We start from the raw sequence: 24,343 nt of genomic DNA, 5'->3' as shown, positions 1-24,343 counted from the left end.
GCCCTCATAGCTGCTTTGTCTCCTTGGACTTGTCTGCCACTGTTTTCTGCCCTGCACTCCATACCTTCAGACATGATTCTGGTTTCTTTAATCATATACCTCTGCATGTTTTATTTAAAGGTCTCACTGATAAAATGCGTAATGATTTTAATGTCATGAAAGACTTGGCTGTTCATACAAGACTAAGTCCAGAGCAGAGACAGCAGGAAGTTGGGAGGCTCATTGATTACATTCATAAGTAAGTTATCTGCATGGCTGGGTGTGGCTTCAATTTTTTGTTAGTTCATCTGGGTTTGGGAGGAGTGACTTATGGGGAGTAGCAAAGTAATTTGTTGCTTCTGTATCTGCAGTCTGGGGGCGGATTTGTCCTCTGTGCCGTGGCCTTTTCAGTTCTTCCATTGGAAAGAGACTATAGAGTAGAAACTGAAATGTTTTTGGAGAAATCTGTTATTTCTTTGTTACAGCATCAAGGGTTTGTTTGAGGAGATTGGGCCTTAGAATTCTAAATTAAAGAAGGTCATGAAGGAAAGTAAATGTTCTAAGAGAAAAATAGATTGTACTTATGTGTCTCCTAGAGGGAGAAAAACATGGAGCTGTCTTGGGTTTGGAGTAGATCTCCATTGGCATGTCTGTTCTGTTGCTTACTTACCTTGAACGGAACACAAATATGTTAAATTTACAGAGATGATAATGTTCAGAGAGAACTTCGAGACTGGGGCTTGAGCTTTGACTCCAACTTACTGTCGTTCTCAGGAAGAATTTTGCAAGCAGAAAAGATTCACCAAGGTGGAAAAACAGTAAGGCAGTTCTTAAGGTTGTTAATCATATCGGATTTGGGTGAGATTCACACTGGAGCAAGCAGGAATAAGCAAGTTGCCCGCCAGTATAGTTCCTTCCTCACCTTTCTATCCTCTCTGTCCTCCCCAACCTCCAATCTGTCAACTGATGTGATCAAAAGAGGAAGAAAAACTGGAGGTGGGAAAGCCTATAGCCTAGACGTCAGAATAACCTGTGACACTTAGCTAAAAGGTCCCCCAATTTTTTTAAATAACTGAGCTACTTTATAAAAGAAGTCTCAGTATCTAAATGAGTTGATATTCTGTCTTGCACTAAAGTGATCTTTTCTGTGAAAAACTTCCCAATTTATTTGGCTTCATTTTTGCCTGGACCATTTTTTATAGGGGCATAATACTAATCACTGTGATACCTTTTATATTTTATCTCCAGAAAAGGAAAGCAAGCATCCCAAAATATTTTTTGTGTTTAACTGAAGCCCTAGGAGCAAGTGCCAGAATTTTAAAAATCCTTTTATAGAAGATTGTGCCTTCTGCCCTCTCACTGTTCTGTGGCTAACCAAATCATGTAGTTTAATGTTTTAATTGCAGCTCTTGTTATTATCCTTTGTATAAATAATAAAAAACAGACATCCTTGTAACTGGACTGTTTGGGAGGCAGGGAGGAAGTGTAAAAAGCACTGGGTTTTCCCTACCTGATGAACATCACTGGGCCTCTGTGCTCGGAGTTTGTGTTAGCTTTCTGCCTTGCTGTCAGATGTTTCCACAGCTTGCTTTCAGTATCTGACACCTCAGTTAAGTTGCTGAACTTTTGAGACCTTTTTTTATCCCTTTATCGTAAGAGAAGTAGCACAAATCCTCTCTCATAAGGTTTTAGAAAAGATTCAGGAGATTTTAGTAAACGTACTGAGGTGGTAACATGAATCTTAAACAGGACTGCCATTGCCCTTTGGGTATCTCTTGTATCTTTTTTCCCCATTGAGGGCGTTTGGTCTGTCACTACAGTCCAAACTTAAGAGTAATGCTATAAGACTCAATATTCCATGCTTGAATTACTGAAGACTTTTTGGCTTTGTCTCTGAGGATGTACAATGGAATTTACAGTGTCTCTGAACTTTCTTCTAGTTTGATTACAATCCACAGTTTGCAGATTGGTCAAAAGAAACAAGAAGCGCACCATTAATTGGTGTTAAGCCGCTAGATAACTGGCTGTTGATCTATACTCGAAGAAATTACGAAGCAGCCAATTCATTGATACAAAATCTATTTAAAGTTACACCAGCCATGGGCATACAAATGAAAAAAGCAATAATGTAAGTTTATCAAGTTATTTCTACTCTGAGAATTGATTAGTCATTTGCAGGGAGTGGCAACTCAAAAGTGATAAAAGTATTAGGAACATTAACTACGTTACCTTAACTTAAAGATTGGATGTAGTTCCCTATAGTGTGGATCCAGAAATGTATGTTAGTAATAAGAATGGGTGGGAGAGCAAACAAGCAGGACTATTCCTCAAATTATTGCTCTCATATGTGTTAGAAAATGTCTTTTGCCTAAATTGCTGTATTTGGTGTTGTATCTCATATTTTATACAGAAGTGTTTCATGTGTTATATAATGTAAGGAAATTTTTTATGTATAGTACTTTTTTTTTTTCTGAATGTTGGATAATGTACTTCCATTCTAGGATTGAAGTGGATGATAGAACGGAAGCCTATTTAAGAGTCTTACAGCAGAAAGTTACATCAGATACTCAGATAGTAAGTAGCTAATTGACACATAGGCTGTTGTTCTAGAATGACAGGACAGGGCTTTTGTTTTAAAAGGGGCATTTGTAAATCTGAGAACATGGATTCATTTTCGAAATGTTATAATTAGATTCCTAAACTGGGCACAAAACATAAATGTTGCCTATATAAGGTAGCTAAATTAATACTGACTTTAGTTGTGTGCCTGGGAGCTTGTTACTGTGTGCAGCCAATGGTGAGGGAGGGGTAGAGAAAAACATCTTAAATTTATTTGGACTCAGAGGCCTTAATTATTTTAGAAAATTTAGGGAAAAACAGAAAGCCACAAAAGTGAAGATCAGTACTTAAGACACACAGAAGTGTAATTAATGAGGTGGCAAAGATGAATTTAACGATAAACAACATGTCTGTATTGCTGTAAACCTAAAAATGAATTGGCTTCCTCTGATCTGTTCTTTTTAGCCCTTTATCTCATACTTAAATGCCACAGGCAGGTTACCATTGCATTGTCTGGAATAGTGGAGACACCCTAAGTGGGAACATGATTTTGTTGGAAGCTGTAGAAAAGATAAGAATCTGGGAGTATAAATTGGAGAATACAGTAATAATGAATTAAAGAGCTGGATTCAGCTCCAGAACTTAAACTTGCATCCCCAGAATTTGGGCAGAGGTGGTGGTTTTGTGTTTATTTTCCAGCTTTAGTTAGATAATTGACATATAATACTGTTTAAGTCTGAAGTGTACAGTGTGGGGATTTGATGTACATGCATATATGGTGAAATGATCACACAGGGTTAGTTACCACCTCAACCTACACAATTCCTCTGGTGAAAACATTGAGGATCCTCTCTTCAGCCCATTTCTATATGTAAACCATAGAGTTAACTGTGCTCACCACTGTACGTTGGATCCCCAGGACTTCAACTTAGAACTAGAAGTTTATACCCTTTGATTAACATCTTCCTGTTTCAAGCAAGGGTATATTTAGATCAGGCTCCATTTTGTCTCCAAAATTGTGCAGGGACTTTGTAGGAAATTTTATATCTTTATCAGATTCTTAAGCCAGAGCTTTAAAAGTCATGATCCTAGGTGGATTGTGAGTAAAGGAAAATGGACATTTTAGAAAATCTTTTTATTTGTCCTCCTCAAAGTTACCACTCACTTGCTCTGCCCTATTACCTGTTCCTACATTATTCCAAGCTGGTAATAGAGCACATTTAACTAAATTCTCAAGTTCTAATGATACTCAGTTTTGAGTTGTTTGTGTAACATGATTTCTTTCCTTCATTAGCATCTGTCACTTGGGTGAATGTAACAAGAAGAAGTTAATAGCTGGCTTGGTAGCTGTGTGGCTGAGACAGTGGTGAAATAAATGTGCATGTTTGCATTTGTTCCTCACGGCAGGGGACTCATTTACCTGTCTTCTTCATGAACTTAATTATCAGTTTCCTATTCTTTGTAGTGAGGGCATTTTGTTTGTTTTTAGGTTGTCTGTCTGTTGTCCGGTAATCGGAAAGACAAATATGATGCTATTAAAAAGTACTTGTGTACAGATTGCCCTACTCCAAGTCAGTGTGTGGTGGCCCGAACCTTAGGCAAACAACAGACTGTCATGGCCATTGCTACAAAGATTGCCCTACAGATGAATTGCAAAATGGGAGGAGAACTTTGGAGGGTTGATATGCCTGTAAGTTGGATTTAAATGGTGGATAAAAGTTTTAATTGTTTAAAATTGATGTAATTTTTAAATATTGCTGGCATTCTGTTGTATCTAAAATTACAATATTTTCATTAAAGCTAAAGCTAGCGATGATAGTTGGCATTGATTGTTACCATGACACCACAGCTGGACGGAGGTCAATTGCAGGATTTGTTGCAAGTATCAATGAAGGGATGACCCGGTGAGTGCTGTTTGGCAGCGATAGATGAACTGTTAGAGGCAGATTGAGGGCATGCATCCAGGCTGGTGTCTCAAGGGGTCTGTAAGGTGCAGGAGCTGGTTACTTTTAACCTGCGTTTTTCTCTTACGTTAGATCCAGAAAAAAGTTAGGAGAGAAAAATACTAGCTAACCCACCATTTCTAACTTTCTTCACTTGCCCTTAACCTGTTGTCATAAAGCTGTATTTCAGGTTATTTTTGTTACTTGTATTTGGTGGGAGGGTGCATCTTATTAAATGTGACCATCTCTAAAAACTTCCTTGTTTAATAATTTTTACTGATCCCTGACATGTAATTTTAAGTTTTTACACTGACTTCATTTTGGAAAGCCTACGTCAGCTTACCCAGAGGTTGTATTTCCACCTAGGAAATCATTTTTTCAGTGTTTTTCTTAACAAGATAGTTGCCTAGAACAGGAAAGAATAAAAACTGAAGGTGTATTGATGTGTTAGCATTACTAATGGGCATATTTCAAGGTCTCTTATCCTTTAGGAAACTGAAATCTACAATAAATGGTTTCTGAAGAGTGTAGCAGTAAGAATGTGCTGTGCTTCTCTGTATACTGAGGTGTAAACTTAGGAGTCATCTCTGGGTATTAAGGTTTAAACTTCATTTTCTCCTCGGCAATGGAATTATAGTATTGATATACAATAAGGGAAAACTTAGTTTGTGATGTTAATAGAGATTTACTGTCTTTTCTGTTTAAGATTTCATAAAGTGGAGATGTAAGATATATTTAAAGGAAGTTAAAGATCATGAAATGCTTAAAGCAAAATAAATGTAGAATAATATAAAATGAAAAAACTTTCACCTGCATCATGTTTTTTCTCTGAATAGCTGGTTCTCTCGCTGTGTGTTTCAAGACAAAGGACAAGAGCTAGTAGATGGGCTCAAAGTCTGCTTGCAAGGTTAGTCTCCTATGGTGGGTGGGCTCTGAACTGGGGTCTTCAAGGAATTATCCTAAAGTGATGTTATTGAAAAAGTACCCAAAATGTGGTAGAAACACACCATTTTTGTTCTGTGTTAATTTGTTTAAAACCTTTCTGGCTTTCTTTCAGCGGCTCTGAGGGCTTGGAATAGCTGCAATGAATACATGCCTAGTCGGATTATTGTGTATCGAGATGGTGTAGGAGATGGTCAGCTTAAAACATTGGTTAACTATGAAGTGCCTCAGTTTTTGGATTGCCTAAAATCTATTGGTAGAGGTTACAAGTAAGCATGCAAATTGTAAAGCGTTTTCTCTATAAAATTATACTTTTTTATCTTTTGTAATTAGTGTCACAAGATGAAAAGGTAAGTGAGAACCTACCCTGATTGGTGAAGTAGGGCTTGAGGTAGGGAACAGGGATGGGGGAAAGTGTCTGTGGCCATTTCTCATGATGGGGGAGACTGAGAATGTAGAGTGGCAGTGTGGTGTGTGTCCCTTCAAGGAGGGACACATTAAGACACTTTAGCAGACATCTCTTCTTCCGCACCTAAAGCTGGGATCTGCTTATCCCAGCACATCCATGGGCACCCACAGAATTGATTGTCAGGATAAATACTACAAATAGTCCTAATGTACTATTTCTTGACCTCACTGTACAATGAGTACTTGTGTAATTTCTTTGTGAACTCAACTGGACTGGCATGGGAATGATGACAGGCTTGTGACCACCTCATGGGAGGCAGCGGCTTCATGCTCACTTCAGATGACACACACAGACCAGAGCAATGCAGGGCGTGTCTGCGTGCTGCCCTTGTTCTCCTGTGCTGCCCTGTGGGCTTTGCCTCCCTCCACGTTCCTGCAGGATCACTGTCCTTGCCATCTGGCAGTAAACCGGGTGCAATCTCAAGATGGCTGTTTAAATAAGATACACTTGCTTAACTGTGGCTGTTTCTCTGTCAGATTGTGAGCAAGTTGTAATCAGGAACCGTTGTATTCAGAGCTTAATGCATGATACATTAGAGATTTGTGGGTTTGATTTTTAAGGATACTTGCAAAATCCAGGAGGCTTGTTTACAGGTATGTATTGAAACACTGATTATTTTTGCCAGACCTTTATAGCCAGCATTTAGTATCATCATAGAAATGAGGGTTTTGAAAGCCATTGACCATATCTGAACTCGGTGTGCTTTATATGGCCTGTGGGATGAGCATTAAGGGCTTGTGTCTTCTAGCTAAATTAGAGGCTACTTCCAAGTCTTCCTGTCAACTTCTAAAAGACCCCTTTTAAGTATTAATTGTATACATTTATTAAAATGAGGTCATCGTGCCAGAACTTCTTAGAGCAAGTCAGGAATATTTTTATCACTTTTAAAGTAAGTGTGCTTCAGACTAAAATGCTAATAAGCATTTTAAAACTATTTTGGAAACATTAATATTATTAATGCTAATGTTCTTTCTAATCCCCCTAAAACTCTTAAAGCTTAAATTTTCTCACTAAAATAATGGTATTAACTTTATTTTCTTTGGGGTTTTGAAATTTTGTAAGCCTTATTTTAGCTTTCCTCAGGTTTAGGTTTTCTGAGGCTCATACCACACTTGGAGAAGAGATTAGGAAACCAGAGATTAGGGATCAAGAAAAATATGTCTCAATAACAACTTGGAGAAGTGTGGTATAGTGCTGGGTAGTAGAGGAAGGTCTAAAACAGATTGCTTCATACTTTTTTTCTTTACTACCATAGCACTCAGCACGTTGTAGTTGCCTTTATCTCATATCTAGAGAAAAAGAAATTTTTAAGAAATGAAGAATAGAGTAACAATTGCAAGTTCTTATTTCTTTGTGCTGAATATTTGGGATTCAGGGAATAACACTGTCAACCATGCTGAAGCCTGCATCTCTAGTTCTTTGAGTCTTGGGCCCTTGAGTCTGGTTCCCAGAAAGATTGGCAGAAATAGCTCTTGAGGAGATTTGTTGGAATGCTAGTGAGTGAGTGAGTGTCTGTGAACAGGGTCCTTCTCAGTGTAAGGGGCTGGTGGGGCTTGCCTGCCTAGCCCCCGTTTGCCTAATAGGAATTTGCTGTTGGAGGGAAGGAGAGTTTGGACTAACCCTTAGATAATCAAGAAGTAGATTTTACCTTGTGAATTTTCCTGTTATTTGGTGGTGCAGAGATTAGGGATCAAGAAAAATGTCTCAAAACCAGCGCTGGGTTAAATCCAGCTTTGCCTTCATCTGTGAACCAGGGGAAGCAACTAACCAAGGCTGCTGAAAGGAAAAAATGAGAATATTTAATGTTTCACACAATACCCAAAAGGCACTGAATAAAGGGTAGATAATTTTGTCTAGAAAAAGCTTAAAGTTGTATGTAAAGTAAAATAATATCCAAGATTATTCCTCACTTTGAAGAAATGCCAAGTTTGGACTTAAATTTATTTGTAGTTATCCTTAGAACCACAGTATTTGTTTTTAATTGAAATGTTGATATGAATTTTTCATAAAGATGCATCCTGAATTAGCTGACTTAGCAGGTTTGGTTGAAGAGCAAACCCAAAGTCATGTCAGCACACTTGCTAACTTGTTTCTTGTGATGTCACAGGACTAACAGGCACTTTTTCTTGGGGTCCCTGAATGGGTGGCTTTGTTCTATCCAGAGCTATTGTTGCTGGGCAGTAGCTGGGCAGCAGTAGATACACATGTGTGGATATATTGATGTTTCTAAAGATTTCTTCTGTTTAGTTAAGTGAAATTGCCCTCCTGTCCCTGTTTGCTTACTGCTGCCAAGAAGGAGCAGTTAGGTTTATCATTGACCTGAAGTTCCCTATTTGGGGTCTTTCTGACTGTTTGTCCAGACAGTGTACTGTAAGCTTTCCCAGGTCGAACATGACCAGGTCCATAGTACGTGTAAAGCCCTCTGCTTCCCAACGTTTGGAATAAAGTGTATTTATGCTCTTAAGGAAGTAGTGTTCAGCTGGAAAAAGGGCACAGGAAAAATCGAGGCACTGAGAATCATGATAGTTACCAGACGCTTGTGACAGGCCAGCACTGTTCTAAGTGCTTTACATGTTCTGATTTATTTATTCCCACATGGATATGCATAAGCAGGTGTGACTGTATTTGAAACGCACATTTATGGGCTGGGGGTAAAGGGTGTGGCAGGTACTCAAGCCGACTGCACAGTGCCAGCTAAGGGCTGCTCTCAGGAGAGTCAAGGGCCTGTCGGAGGGTTATTAGATCCCATCCAGAGCTGAGGTTTACCAGGGAACAGGAGCATAGCCCTGACATAGGAAAGCTGACTGTAGACCTGAATTGGGAGGGAAAGGTTAAAAGGGAGGGTTGTTGTAGTGTCAGGGTGTGGTTGAGCCTCAGAAGACAGAGACCCTGACACATTGTGAACCAGTAATGTTGAAGAGCAGTAAGTTAGACTTCGAGACTACTCAAATTAGCTTACCTGTCAAAGATTTTAGAATTACTATCTTTATTTCCACATAGTAGGAAATGCCCACTGGAGAGTGCTTAAAGTTGTGAACTTGGAGATAGGCTTAAATTTAACATTTTAGTGTCACAGACACAGACTGTGCTTAGCCTGCCAATTAAACCCATGTCACAGGGCATTATATATATGCTAGCTTGTCTTCTCCCCACAGTTTATTCCCAGTCCTTACTCAAGGTCCTTAAAGTTGTGGAAGCTTCCTTCACAACATGGGTAGATAATGTGCCCCAGGACAGATATGTGTTTCTTGTTAAGCGGGGTGTGCAAATGTCTGAATGGTGCATTGCCCTGAAATCACCTGACTAAATGTAGTTATTCATCACCACCTTCAAAGCCCGAGGCTGACGGTAATTGTGGTGAAGAAACGCGTGAACGCCAGGTTCTTCACTCAGTCTGGAGGGAGAATTCAGAATCCACTTCCTGGGACAGTTATTGATGTGGAGGTCACCAGACCAGAGTGGTAAGTTCTGCATGATCAGATGAAGGCAGTTTCAGGTTTTTGAGGCCTCTGTACTCTGTCAGCTTTAACACATTTACTTTTTGGTTCTTATACTATATTTCTTTTAAATACTGAAGTTTTCAATTAGTTTGAATTTATAATATTACTAAAGCCCATGATTTAGTCTGAAGTGGTGAACAGAGGTTTTGGATGCAGTTTTGCTTTGGGGGAAGAGGGTTGTCTATGGCGTTAATTTACACAGGTCAAAGACTCACTGCAGGCTGCTTTTGCATTTTTGTTTCTTACATATGTAAACAGATTTCTTTTCTCATCAGAATGTTCAGATCTGTAAAGCATTTAGTTATCCAAAGGTCAAAAAGTTTCATTTGCAAAGCATTTGCAGATGAGAAGAGTGGCTTCTGAGTAAAGGAGGCTTGTTGTATAACCTGGAGCCACCTATCCAATGCCTTAAGAAAGGACACCAGTAGGGACATCAAAGGGCCCTGAGGGTCTGAGCACACAGGGTTCAGCCATAAAGTAATGAAGCTTAAGTTTCTTCGGGAACCCTGTTGTGAAGATAGGGATCCAAGGCAGAAGTCTTGTTCATAAAGGCAAGGCAGTGGTCAGTCCAGATGAGACTCTGATGAGAGTGCATACTGGGATGGTTTCTGCTCGTATTTGCAAATGTTTTGGAGCCTTTTAAAAAGGCACCTTTAATCAGGATAAGAGTATCAACCCAGATGGAAAGTTTGTATTTGGAAAGCTTTTCCTATGTGAACCTTGGGTAAACAAGGCATTACTGCACTAACTTTATGTAGATAAGTAATACGGAACAGATACTCATTCTGTTTAGTCACCTCTGTTATGGGATGGAGGATAGAAATTTTATTTCAATATGCATTATGGATTTCTGTCTTTTTCTCAGGCAGATGTTAGTATGGCAGTGCTTCAGAAAGATTCTAAACTATTGGGGAAAACCAGCCAAAGAAAGCAAATAGCTAAGATAGTAACAGTGAGCTCATGTCCTGCAGGGTTCTCTAGCCGTTCAGAGGACCCCCACAATACTTGGTGACATTACTGCTATTGTGATCACCAATTGTTACATCTGAGCTCAGGTGTGACATTGACCCAAGACATAACTGATTTAAACAAGTTGGGTAAAATCCAAGTTGAATTGTGAAGTATGAAAACATTTCATTACTTTCTAGTAAATGCTATTTAAAAACAGCTGCTGATGTTATGCAAATACTTGGAGAGGACCACTTTTAATGAACATAAGAATCATTTTTAGTTGCTAGCACTTGGAATGATAACGTGCTTAAACTGGGAACTAAGGTTTTGATTCTAGCTCTGGTGTGACTGTTGTTCTGGCCAAGTCTTTAACATTTCTGAAATGTTTGTTTTCTAAAACACTGGCATCTATTGTAGACAATTCTGATCTTATGATTTTCTCAGTTTTCAATGGACATAATAATCTGCAGTTAATTGCCTTGTATCTTCATTAGGTCGGGTTACAGTATCTCAGGAGTGATGTTTCTCTGGTACCAAGAAAATGAAATAACTGGTGGTATATTCCTTTACATTTGCAATACTTGGTCTTTGGTTCACCATTTGGTTTCTATACTCAGTATGCTTGCTTATATTCTTTCATGTTGCCTATTCCTGTCAAAGATTTGCTTTAAATCCTTAGTGATTGTTAAGTGTATCTTTGTTAAATAACAATGGGAACAACTTGAGGGGGAGAGCAGATTGGGAATGACGGTGCCATACCCAGTTTTCCCCACTGCTGCTGCCTTCCAGAACCTGTTACTGCCCAGTTGTTTCCCTCAGAGTGGATGTGGGGAATGGAGAACTGTTTGTGTGTACAGCTGTGATCAACAGCCATATCACGTCTTTCATACATGCAGTATATTCCAAAATATGGTTCTTAAATTTCTGGACTTCAAGGAAGCACATTATGTCTTGAAGATTAGGTTACATTAGTATATGGGATCATTTTAAGAAAGCAGTCATCTTGATTTTAGCTTTCAAAAAGACAATGCCTTACGACCATGTGGTTTTTCCTTTTGTCATTCCAGGTATGATTTTTTTATCGTGAGCCAGGCAGTGAGAAGTGGTAGTGTGTCTCCCACACACTATAATGTCATCTATGACAGCAGTGGCTTGAAACCAGACCACATACAGAGGTTAACTTACAAGCTCTGTCATATCTATTATAACTGGCCAGTAAGTACTTTTATCTACTGATGTCTGTTTACATCATTGAGATTCACTTTTCAGAAAGGAATTGCTATGTTTTCAAAGGCTTTTATAGTTAATAGTGAGATTCACAGTTTACAGAGATTAGATTTAGAGTAATAGAACCTTGTTCTTTTCCCATGAAGGGTGTTATTCGTGTACCTGCTCCTTGCCAGTATGCCCACAAACTCGCTTTCCTCGTCGGCCAGAGCATTCACAGGGAGCCAAACCTGTCCCTGTCCAATCGCCTTTACTACCTCTGACAAAAGAAGACAAGATGTAGCCGGGTTTTTCTTCTTGATGTTCTAACGGGATTTTTTTAAGCTTCTGTTTTTTAACTGCTGCCATTCCAGACAAAACTAGAAATTAGAGTATTAGGAGCTCTGGAGTCTTTATTTCTAGTATTTGCTACTAACAGACTTATAGGTAAAATTAAGACTTTACATTTTATCTGGTTTGCTTCTCAAATGTGTCACGAGGATTTTTGTTTTGGAAAAATGTGGATAAGGTACTTTGTATTATAAACAGACTCTGTTTTTAAACTATTTGAAAAATGTATATTGAGTGTACTTTGAGGAGTGAGCAAGTCCTACTTGTAAACCTATACTAACCTTATTTTTGAAGTGCTTATTTTGAATTTAAAGGAGAGAAAGGCATAAAATGGGAAGCTCACTAAAATCATTTTATTTCAGTATCTGACATCCTATATTTTAAGAATAAAAGCTCCCATTAAAAAATAACCTCTACAAGGTAAGGGACAGGTGTGAGATTCTGGAGAAATATGCTTATTTCTTATTTCATTTTGGGGCTAGGTGGTCTGTGACAGCTAAAAAAAGATAGTTGTGAAAAACGATATGGGTATATGGGAACTCTGTATTATCTTTTCAACTTTAATGTTATTCCAAAAATAAAGTTCTTTAAAATTTCAAAAAAAAAAAAGTTGAAAATTTTAAATTTTGGTCTAAAGAAACATTTTAAGACTCTTTAACAAAACAGACCACTAGTCTATATTTATATTATACCATTTATTTTGTTTTGCAACTGGGACATTCTCCAATTCGTTATAAAATAAAACTGAAGTGATTGTCACCATACTTGAAAAACAGTGTAGTTTTTTTTACTAAAAGTATATGCATTTTCTTTCCATTTAATGTATTTTTTAAACTACTGAAGAGTATAGTCGATATGATTCTATTTATAAAAGCTAAGTTAGTGTCACTTACAAACTTCACTGTCAGAGTCAAATTCTGTTAGGAATTGCTGATATCTGCAATATTAGTAATATTAGAATGGATATCCATAGCTTGTAAGGAAATAAAACTAAGAAGAATGTGTTATATGATTTTGATAATTGTAATTATTCACATCTACACAATTGTAGGAATTTTCAGGGAATTTTGCAAAGAGCAGGCTTGAAGTTAACAAATAAGTGTGTGATGAGCTCAGCATTGCTTGCATATAAATGTAATGAATGTAAGCATTAACCATGGTACATGAGCCACTGGACTGTACACTGAAGGGGCTGCATCAAGTTACTGTCTTACCATTATTGTACTTGGTCTTATCAAATAAATGCTGTTTGGAATTAGCCTTATTAGCATATTATGAGTGAAAACCATTTTATTTTCCTCTTAGTTATGCAAGCTAGAAATTGCTAACATTGTTTTTGGCTGTTAGCCCAGTGTTTGCCTTAACCTACTTGAGATCTAACCATAGGAAGATAAGAAACGGGATTGTGAAGTTTCAGAAGAGTGCCAAAGACCAAAAAATGATGATAAAAGTGGATAAAGGTTGTGACAGTATTAAGGAGCATAAGGAAGTCCAATCATATAGCTGTAAAAGATTGACTTGGGGCATTAATTCTTTATTTATGGATTTTTTTTTTTTGTAGCTGTAAGCAACCATTTTTTTTGCTAACAAAGTTATTAATCTTAATGGAATTTTATGGTAAGTCAGTAACTTAAGTCATTAAAGTCTCATTCTTAGGCTTTAAACTAAACATTGAAAGGCTTTAATGTCTTTCAAAGCATGAAAAATCGGTACATGTGGTAATTCTGGAAAAGTTTTAGTAGTCAAGAGACTCTCACTATATCATAAAGACTTTGTTACAAGGGACAAAAAACTGCTCAAATTAGTTAAGCCTAAAGGGGCATTGATTGGCTTTCTCATTCATACTTGGCAGTGGTTCCCAAATTGGATGTATCGAACATGACCTTGTGTGCTTTGAATAGATGCCACAGACTGCCAGGCTCCACACCAGACCTAAGAACTAGAACTTCTAGGGAGTGGCTGCGTGAGCTGTTAAACGCATTCCAGATGGTTTGTCTGGGAATTCTGGTAAATGCTGGTTGAGATTAGAGTGATACTGGGAACCTTCTCTGTGGGTTCTGCTTCCCTGTGTTCTGGTTTTAATAAAATGGACTTCCTTCAGGGGTGACAGCACTAAATCTAGGCCTATGTCTCAGCCCCACTCTATGAAAGGAGTGCTGCCTCCACATCAGTTGTAGCAGTTAATACTTGCTAAAGGCGGTCTGCGTACAGAAGGGGCAGGCCTTCCACCTGTCCCTAGAGAGGTACAGTGAGTACCTCAAACAACAAAGCAAAAATGGGCTGACATCCAGGTCTCTTCCTTAAAATGAAAAAACATGCACACTTAAGGCTCTAGCATTAAAGACAGTGGTGAGGCTGCCCCTTCTGTGCAAGAGTGTAGTTCCTGAGCTGACCAGGGATTTGGACGGTGACTTCTCAAAAGTTCATTGCAACAAGAAATCTGCCTATTTTTTGCTGAGGACAGTGCTTTTTCCCCCCTCAAAAAAATCCAAAAATGTGGCCCTCATTGAATGAAGCTTTCTACTTAATAGCTTTACATGATACTCCTTAGAGCTCATAGAAATTTTGTCACTTGGCATTTCTGTTCACAAGAAGTGTCTCTTTCTGTCCTCTGTGTCAGAAAGTCTGTTTCAACAGTTTCAACCTGATGTGATAAGATTTTAAGATTTGATTCAAGTTTTTGTGATTGGTATTGTCATTCAGATTCAATATTTCAGGGGGATAGGCTTAGTTCTGTTTGTATTCATTATTCCAAACCAATTAAGTTGCTAAAAAGTCCAGGGAAAAATAGAGAAAATGTAAAATTTTCAATGGATGGAGTGAGTGGAGAGTTCATGTGCTTTGTAGTGAGGTGCACCCCCCACAAGTCACCTTGGTTAATGGGTGCCTGTGCTGCCATCAGCAGGTCAGGAGGCAACCCTCCAAGGAGCCCCTTAGGACACCTCTACGACATCATCTACTCTTAAAAGTCTTTTGCCTATCCATCAAGGTCACATATCAGTAGGCCCTTGATTGACAAGCTCATTTCCCTTCTTGCTTTCTTCTGGGACACTTCTGCCTTTGATGGCACTCATTCCCCTCACCTCTAGACCACCTGGGTCTGCATGTGGGCAGGTGTCTTCTTGCTCCTCACTGATGCTTTCAGACCCCTGCAGATACCCCAGACACACTCAATTTGGGCCTCCTTCCATCAGACCTATCGCCCACTTCTCCCTTTTGCGGGCATTTCACTCCCCTGGGCTCAGACTCCCTGCAAGAGACACAGCTCCTGGCTTGCTCACATTGCCCAGTGTGCTGTGTTCTAACTCCTGGTTAAAACACCAATGAAATCCAACATTTTGCCTGCTTGTCTGCTCCCATGCAGATGAACATGGCTGGTGACAGAACACAACCACGCCTCACTGCCCTACCTCACTCGGGACCCGCAGCACCTTTGTGCCACTCGGCATGCCACCTGCCCAGTCTCATGCCTCCTCCTGCACTGTAACCCTCCAGCACTGCCCGCACCCTCACTCCAGCTGCCACCCTTGCCCTCTGCCCGGCTGGTTTTCACACAAGCCCCCATAGAAGCTGGCAGCCTGTGGCTGCACGCATATTCCTCTATCTTTTGTTACTCTGTTGCTCGCTGAAGCTGACCCCACCCACGTGTGCACAGATGCCCGTTTACTCAAGGACGTTGCTCAGAACCACAATTCTCCTTGTTCCTTGTTCTTTCCCAGCCGCCTACAAATCTGGTTGTTCTTTGCATCCTAAAAAGAAGCCTTTGGGGCCCCCATTGTCCCCTGTAGCTGGTTTCTCTCCCCCGCTTAAAGCAAAACTACATTGCCTTCCTCCCCTTCTCTCTCAACCCAGCATTCTTACCAAGTGCTCCACATTCTCCACGTTGCAGGCTGGTCCACTCCCAGCCCTCATCCATAAGCCTGCTAGCATGACCGACACTGATGTCTCCTCTCCTTGCCACTCTCTCTCTGCCTGGCTTCTGTGGTGCTCCCACCCACTGTTCTGCTCAGTCTCCCTGACCTCTAAATGGTGGAGTGCCTCCAGGCTAGTGTCCCTCTTCCTTCTAATCTTCCTCCCTTGGTAATTCCCTTCAGTCTCAAGGCTCATTTCCATGAAAATGCTTCCCAGGTTTACATCTCCAGCCTGATCTCCTCCCTGGACTTCACACTCAGGAAATAATTGTCTCCTAAAGGGACAATCAAGCGTCTAATAAAATGGTTCTCAAACTTTTTGGTCTTGGAATTTCCTCATCCTCTTAAATTGCAGAAGACCCAAGGGGATTTTTTTTTCATATGGGTTATATTTGTTGATAATTGTTTTATTATTATTTTAAAAACAAAATACAGAAGCCTGCATTCCTTTAACTTAAAATGATGCTGTCATCACGTCATGTAGCCTCTAGGAAATACTGCACACTCATGAGAATTAGAATGGCGGGTGACCACAGAACCCTGAAAGTCTCAGAGAACTTCAGGGCATCCAGGCCACACTTTGAGAACCCGTGGTTGAATAAGTAGATTTCTCAAGTCTAATATGCCCAAAGCTAAACTGACTTTCCAAAGATCTCCAGTTAATTGAAAGTCAGTTCTTCTGGATGTTCAGGCCAGAACTTCACTGTCTTCCTTGAGTCATCTCTTTTTCATGTCACACTTTGGATTCCTCAGTACATCTTACAAGCTTCACCTTCAAAATATGAGTACCCAGACACTTCTGCCCTGTTCCAGGCCGCCACTATCTCTGGCCTGCTGCAGTGACTGCCTCCACTGCTCTTCTGTATTTGCCTTCGCACTCACTTAGAGCTATATTCAACAAAAGCAGGCCAGAGGGATTAAGTTGCACATCTCAACATCCTGCAGCGGGTTCCCATCTCAGGAAAATAAGGTCATTGCAAGGGTCAGGCCTGTGGCCTGCTACCTGTTCACAGAGCGCTCTGTGCCCTCCTGTCTGAGGTGCCTCCTCCACCTGGCATGCTCCTTCGCGTTGGCCAAAACATCACTAGCAGAGGGGCCACCTTCTACATTTTCAACATTCCACAAGCATAGAAATGTACCCTTTCTGTTCTCCCAGCTCTAGGTTATCAGTAATACTCTGGCTTGTTGTACTTTCTAGTCCTTGCTCCTGAATGTGAGCTCTGGAGGCCAGTGCTTGTCTTGCTCACTTGTCCACCATGCGTCTCTCTCGATGGCTGGCATATAGCAGTTTCTCAAATACTTTCCAAGTGAGTAACTAAAACAGCCCTCATGTTTCTTAGCACATTAAAGTTGAGGGACCCCTCTGTACTCCACAGTGGTTCCCAGCCCCGGCTGTACATTATGGTCACCAGAGGGCTGTAAGAACTCTTAATGGCAGGGCTCTACCTTGTTCACCTAAGTGAGAACTTTGCCTGAGACCTGGATATACGCATGCAGAAATCTTCCCAGGGCTGGCAACAGCTGGGAAAAGTTAACACCCGGCAGAGAGGTGAAGCCACCTATGTGAGCAATCAACCACCAGTCAGGCCACCCAGAAATCTGCATCCTAAGTCCCAGCCTCTGCCACCTCAGCACCAGATGTTCTGCCAGCATTGGGTGGTTTTCTTCATGGGTACCTGGACAAGCAGACCCAGCCCAACCATTCTGTCCAAGCTTCCCATTCATCTGAGCCTAAGTCCAGTGCCAGGTATGAGAGGTGGCGGGAAGGAGCCATTTGGACAGAGGCTTTCTGGTCTCAGCTGTGGCAGACCAGGGCTGCCTTCGCCCTAGCAGGCACTTTGCTCCAGTCCTGCCCAGGAGGCAGCCAAGCCACAAAAGGTTGCTAGGCCATGAAGCACCTGCCATAGGACTATGCATGCTTTTTTTTTAACCCTTCCTCATCCAGCCCCAGGGGCATTTAGTTGAAGGCAGTTGAGGTAGAATATGCCTGCCTTTGGATGACACAAGATCTTCAAACACTTCTAGGTCCATCTGCTCTCACTCAACTTGTATCCCATTGTTATTTACTGTTTTTAGTCAACTTTATTGAGGCATAATTTACATATCAGTGAATCCAATTTTATGAGTTTTGGCAAAAATTTATCTCTACCACCACAAGACTTAGAAAAATGCCTACTTGCTCCCACAGAAGGCTCCTCCTCGCCCCTTTGCAAACAGCCCTTCCCACCTTGACCCCAAGCAGCTTAGGATCCGCCTTTCACCTGCACAAGAATTTCATGTAAATGGAATCATATGGTGTGTACTCTCTTGTGTCTGGCTTTTTCAGTATAGTAGCTCAAAAATTAATCCATGTCATTGTCTGTGTAAGAGGTTTGTTTGCTAAGCAGTGTTCCATTGTATGTTTGTATTTCACATTGTTTATTCACCATCAATAAATGGATATTTTGGATGTTTCCTACTTGGGTCTATTATAATAAACTACTATAAAAGTTATGGTTAAGCCTTTGTGTGGACATAACCTTTTTATTTCTCTTGGGTAAATACACAGACATGAAACTGCTGGATCTATATACTGAATGTCTGATTTTATAATAAGCTGACAGGCTCTTTCCAAAGTCACTGTAGGAGTACAGTGCATGAGGGTTCCAGTTGCTCCATATCCTCACTAGTATTTGATGATGGCCTTTTTGTCACTCTAGTTGGTGTATAATGTTGTTATACTTGGGTTATTACTTGCATTTCCCTGCTGACTGCTGATACTGAACATCTTTTTGTGTGCATATTTGCCATTCTTACATCTTTTATGAAATGTTTCTTCAAATCTTTGTCACAATAAAAAAAATGGTCTTTTCAGGTTGGAAAATTTCTTCATATATTCTGGATACAAATCTTTTATCAAATATATGAATGTTTCCTCCCAGTTTCTGGCTTGCTGTTTTGCTTTCTTAAGTATCATATTCAAAGAAGATGTTTTCAGATTTGATAGAGTACACTTATCAGAGGTTTTTCCTCTTACAGTTCGTTTTGTGTCTTATATAAGACATCTTTCTAGCCAGATTTCTCCGATTTTCTTCCAGAAGTTTTTTGGTTTTAACTTTTCCATTTAGGACTGATCTGGTTTTTTAAATTAATTTTTGTGTATTGTGCGAGATAAGGGTCAACTTTTCTACCTGTAAATATCCCATTCTTACTGCAGCATTTCTAGAAAGACCATATTCCCCCCACTCCACCCCCATTGAATTCCTTGGCATCTTTGCTGAAAATGAACTGAACCATATATGTGTCTGTCTATAATTTCTGGACTCTCTTAAGTTTATTCCTTTAATTTAAATGTCCATATTTTGCACAAAAATAACACTGTGTTGGTTACTATAGCTTTAGAAGTCTCAAAATCAGGTAATATGAGTCAACCTAGTCCATCTTTTTCGAAATTGTTTTGACTATTCTAGATCATTTGTATTTCTGTATAATTTTTAGAATCAATTTCTAGAAAAAGTCTGTTGGGATTTTGACTGGCATTACACTGATCTACTTGGGGAAAGTTGGCAATTTAACAATATTATATCTTCCTAACTGTGAATATACTATATATCTCTATTTAGGAACTCTTTTATAGCCTCTCAGCAATTCAGAGACACCAGTCTTGTGCATGTTTTGTTAATTTTATCCCTAAGTATTTCATGTTTTTAATGCTTATACAACTACTTACTACATTTTTATTTTATTACTAAATTTTTTATATCTGCATTTTAATTTGTTTCTAATTGGCCCCTGCTGGTTTATAGAAATACAGTTGATTTTTATGTGTTGGCCTTGCACCCTGTCATCTGCAAATAAAGACTATATTACTTTTTCTTTTAAAATTGTACACTTTTATTCCTTATTGCAAGGGCTAGAAGCCCCATACAATATTGACTACAAGTAATCAGACATCCTTGCATTTTTGGGACACAGGAAAGCAGTCTTTCATCATTAAGTATGGCTATGGCTATTAATTTTACCAAGGTGAAATAAATTTATTTCTCTTTCTAGTTTCCTGAACAGGTGTTGAATTTTGTCCAATGCTTTTTCTGCATCTATAGAATTAGATAGCCTTTCTCTTTTGTTCTGATAACAGTAAAATACATTGATTTTTTTTCCCAGAATATTAAACCAACTTTCTTTCCTGGAATGAACCACAGTTGGGCAAAGTATATCACCCTTTTTATATATTGCTCTGTTCAGTCTAATAATATTTTTTTCATTTACATTTATGATGCTATTCTGTAGTTTCCTTATGAAGTATCTGTCTAGTTTTGGTATCAGGATAATGCTGGCCTCATGAGTTTGAGCATTTTTGTCTTCTCTGGAAGATTTTGTGTACAGTTGGTATTATGCATTCCTTAACTGTTTGGTCATATGCACCAAAACTAGCTCATTATTGCTTTGGGTCTCTGTACATTTTCATATTTGGGGTAATCTCTAAATATTTTCAAAAGATTTAGAGAAACAGTCCTGGCTACCCTTGATTTTAAAAAAAAAAACAGTTTTTATTGTGGAGAAGTATAACAAAATTTGCCATTTCAACCATTTTAAGTATGTTTGGCAGTAAGGACATTCACACTGTTGTATAGACTTTAAATCTTACATCAGTATTTCTTAAACTGAAAATTATTTTAAGACATTCCATTTAATCTAGCACTTAAGGTTTGTTTTGTTTTTTTTACATTAGCGTTCCATTTATTCATGTTCGTAACTGAAACTTCGTACTCCTTGACCTACACCAACCCATTTCACCTCCCCTGGCCTCTGTTAACCAGCTTCCTGCTTTGCCCCTGTGAGTCTGCTGTTTGAGATCCCACACACTGAGAGGCAGTGGTCCTCTTTTGTCAGCGATTTTTCGTTCTGTAGATGGGGGAGGTGAGCGTGTAACAGGAAGGACACTAGGATGGATAGCAATTACAGACTTGTGTACATATTCATAAATTTATTTATTTGGATTATATTATGATCTTGCCATAGCATTGTTGGTTTTATCTCTTAGTTGGAATAAACCCTCTTATTTGGAGAATTTTAAAGTAATTAAGGATTTCAGGAAAATTATTTTATGTCTGAGAAGTTAAATTGTGTTTTATGGTCTTCAGTTGGTATAGCTCTTTATTCATACCATGTGAATTCCAAAGTTGCTGAAGAGGAATATTACAAATACGATTTGAATTCACTCTTTGTTGTACATGTCTGTTCCTTATGGACAACTAACTACCTTTTTGCCACTGAGTGGATTGTCACCAGCAATGCAGCTGTAACAACATTTTGTGGTAAATGACTCCAAAAACATAGGTCAGAAGTATTGTAGAAAAAGTAGTACCACAAAAGGCAGTTATAAAGTGTTTCTAGTACATGCAGGAGAAAGGAATTCAGTTATGCTATGATGACAAGTGTTTAAAACAAAGATAGAATAAATATTGTATAAAATAACAAATTTTATTTCTATAAAATATTTTACACTAACTGTACACATGCACACACCCACACAGTACTGAACCACACATGGAGTAATTTCCTTTTAATAAATCTAACACATACTATTATATTACAATTTACAATATAGTTTTTGAAGACACAATGGGGAAAGCTGTCATTCATTTAGAAACCTTCCATAAATTACAAAAGAAAGGCAGTCTGAAAGTATGTATAAAGAGTAAAAACAATTTACAAGTGGACAAGAATTAGAAAATAGTAACCATCAAATACATGTGCCAGCAACATTGTAGTTTGTTCAAGTGCCAATGATGAAGATTGGTGTGGAATTATTTTGAACAGACTTAAATCGCGGATGTTTGAAGTGTGGCTTGTGCGTTACGTGGACTGCTGTATAGGTGTGCTGCTCATTGTTGAATGTGTGGCATTTTGACAAATATTGAAAGTAACTTAAATCCATATGCCATAAAATGTAACACCGAAAGCAGTAAGTGTTACCAGCTTTTTGGCAGGTTGGAGTATTGGTACTTCACCAAAGTCACTCTCTCTCTCTTTTTGAATGATTTGACTAAGTAAACACTTTCTCTGTGTTGCCTGGCTTGCTCTGAGAGACGAAAGACCAGACTGTACAGTGCACAGCCTGTACAAGGCGATTGCAAACCACCGTGTCTGTGAGGATGGAGAGCACTGAATGCACAACACATAGTGTACACTATAGGTTTTATTTGACAGTACAAATCATTGTGCGTTTATAAGGCAGAAACATCAAGGCAGTTAAACTAGGAATTTCAAGACCAGAGCTAAAGTGAGAGTTATGCATTATGAGGCAAGCATTCTGAAAAGGGAGCAGGGTGGAAACCATTCCTTTAAGGGCAGATGACAAATGCGCAAAGACTGGACTCACAGGGAGTGAGCTACAGAGAGCTAGTGGCCCCTGTTTGTTGGTGAGCCCCCGCCGCCCGGCTGACCTCGGGCATAGAGCAGAGTGGCACGGAGGCTGGGAGAGCACAGCGGCCCTTTGTCCTTGCAGGTGGTGTAAAGTGGATGGTAGTGCAAAGAGCACTTCTCTACTGGTGTCAGGGGAGAAGATTGTTTTTTTAGGAAGTACTTGAGTCATGAAAGCCCTAGTTTGGAATTAAAGAAAATTACATAGATTTGGAAGTTGTCCAGAAGCACATGAATCATTTCACGGCACCCAGCTTTTTCAGCAGTTTCTTGCCTTTGGAAAGCAGCCCCTTTTTCTTTTTCGAGGACATTTCCCTGCCTCTCCCAGGACTACCAGTACCCATAGATGACGTAGGTGACCCCGAATGGAGATGGGCTGTGGGGGATGGTGCGCTCCTTGCTGTACCTGAACCCTCAGGAGGAACCTAGTAGGTACATTGTTACAGTTTATTGAGTGCGTGAGTGCCAACAACACCAATCCACTGGGTAACACCCTACTACCCCGGTTCCCACCAGGAGAAGTAAAGGGGTCCATTTCTCCTTTGAATGCTTAAAGTACCCTCCCGGGAGCACACACCCTCCCCCACAGCATACTTAAGGGAGGGCCTAGCCACGCGTCTGGTTTCCAGGGGAGGGGCGGCCATGGTTTCCACAAAAACAAAGCTAGGTGATAATTTACTTAGTAAATTAAGACCAAAAGCAGGGAAAAACAATTCCTTTAAATTAGGGTGGTAGTAAAATTGGCCGAGTACCCATCGATAATCTTAAAAGCAAAGGTTCTTAAAGGGAACTTTTGCTGTGTTTGAAAACTACGTGGGTATATAAACTGATACTGCCCCGTGCGTCCCTGCGGTGGTTAGTATACTGTAGAAACATTGGAGATGGCACACCAGTTGAAAGAAAGGAAAAAAAACCTAAAATGAACCTTAATTATAATCAAAGAAAGCTTAAAGGCCCTTATTGTATGCTTTCGTTATTTTCAAGTAATTGAAGATGAATTTTTGTCAATATAGTGCTTAATCAGCAGTGCCTCCCAGGCGCAGAGCGTGTTCTAACACGGCGCGTGGTGACAAGCCTCGCTCATGTTCATGATCGGGTGCATGCCCGAGATGCAGAACATCACTGTCCCTCTTCTCCCTCACCTCACTGAGCAAACGTCTTCCTAGTGTGAGTGTTCATTATTCAGCAGGCAAATGATATAAGCCAAGGGGCTTCAAGCTTGCTTAGATTTAAAATCAAGGTCTAATTCTAATGGAAAACAACTAGGAAAGCATCCCAAAGCACACCTGAAGATACCGAGTATTCCGTCTATGCGAACATTTGAGCTGCATGTCTCATAAACTTAGTATTGCATTGGTATACCAACCAGTGAGTCACCGACCAATCATCTGTGTGTTCAGAACACTTACTTGTGCTTTGAAGAGAGCACAAGCACTCTCATCAGATAGAGGTATGGTTACGTAAGAATGATGCTTCCGGTAGTCGAGCCAGCATGTGCAGCGGTCAGAGCCAACTCTGCATCACTTATGTTCTGCTTGCTCTTGAGTTAGGTTTTTTAAAGTAAAATTCCCTATAGTAAACATTTTTTAGGTTGTGCTTTTTCCAAGAGTGGCTAACAATGCAATATGCAGCTTTAATTATGAGTAGACATTGGAACTCTCTGTAAACAAACAATTAGCTGGTTAAGAAATATGTTCCCAATGTTGGCCTTCAAATATTCTTAATGTAAATAGTAGGAAATGATTATTAAAGATGATTTATTTCACTACCAATTCAGCTGCTTTACAACTGAGACCAAGTAATATCCTAATACTTTAGGTCCGATGGTTTTTGAGACATATTTCTTTTCTTAGCCCACAGTGAAGCCTTAAGTCTACTGCATTGTCCCTTTAAGGCAGCCTAAGTTGGTATCTTTATAGGTATCTTCAGTTGCTCACTTACGTGAAGGCTACATTGCCTGATTAAGGTGTGAAATGAACACTCTTCTTCTGTTTCCAAGCAGATGAGCAAAGAAATAAAAATATATATATAAAAATATAATATATAAAAACTTGCAGTGATGAAATAAAATAAAGATGGACACTAACCATGAACGTAATCTAATAGTTCATTGTGCTTGGCAAGCTC

General features: G+C 39.5%; 2 protein-coding genes across 17 annotated transcripts in view; one reads left to right on the top strand and one right to left on the bottom strand.

Moving 5' to 3' along the window:
- Positions 1-12,662, top strand: part of PIWIL1 (piwi like RNA-mediated gene silencing 1) — a 31,773-nt gene extending 19,111 nt beyond the window's left edge. The window contains exons 11-21 of the mRNA XM_057491446.1: positions 121-238; positions 683-797; positions 1,920-2,107; positions 2,481-2,553; positions 4,028-4,228; positions 4,339-4,442; positions 5,318-5,388; positions 5,539-5,692; positions 9,228-9,353; positions 11,411-11,558; positions 11,717-12,662. Coding sequence (XP_057347429.1) covers positions 121-238; positions 683-797; positions 1,920-2,107; positions 2,481-2,553; positions 4,028-4,228; positions 4,339-4,442; positions 5,318-5,388; positions 5,539-5,692; positions 9,228-9,353; positions 11,411-11,558; positions 11,717-11,833 — 1,415 coding nt within the window. The 3' untranslated portion in view covers positions 11,834-12,662. The remainder of the gene's footprint in view (positions 1-120; positions 239-682; positions 798-1,919; positions 2,108-2,480; positions 2,554-4,027; positions 4,229-4,338; positions 4,443-5,317; positions 5,389-5,538; positions 5,693-9,227; positions 9,354-11,410; positions 11,559-11,716) is intronic.
- Positions 12,663-21,255: 8,593 nt separating this feature from the next.
- The window catches only part of RIMBP2 (RIMS binding protein 2), a 185,531-nt gene continuing 182,443 nt past the window's right edge, over positions 21,256-24,343 (bottom strand). For 11 of the 16 annotated variants that reach the window (XM_036921824.2, XM_036921825.2, XM_057491476.1 and 8 more), the window contains one exon: positions 21,256-22,641. In XM_036921824.2, the coding sequence (XP_036777719.2) occupies positions 22,453-22,641 (189 nt within the window). In that variant the 3' untranslated portion in view covers positions 21,256-22,452. Of the gene's footprint in view, positions 24,205-24,343 lie in introns of all 16 variants that reach the window. The other 5 variants (XM_036921827.2, XM_036921833.2, XM_036921826.2 and 2 more) reach the window with 3 other exon arrangements.

Source organism: Manis pentadactyla, chromosome 14 (assembly GCF_030020395.1).
Source record: "Manis pentadactyla isolate mManPen7 chromosome 14, mManPen7.hap1, whole genome shotgun sequence".
Taxonomy (NCBI): Eukaryota; Metazoa; Chordata; class Mammalia; order Pholidota; family Manidae; genus Manis; species Manis pentadactyla.
This window is presented reverse-complemented; position numbering and strand designations above follow the sequence as displayed.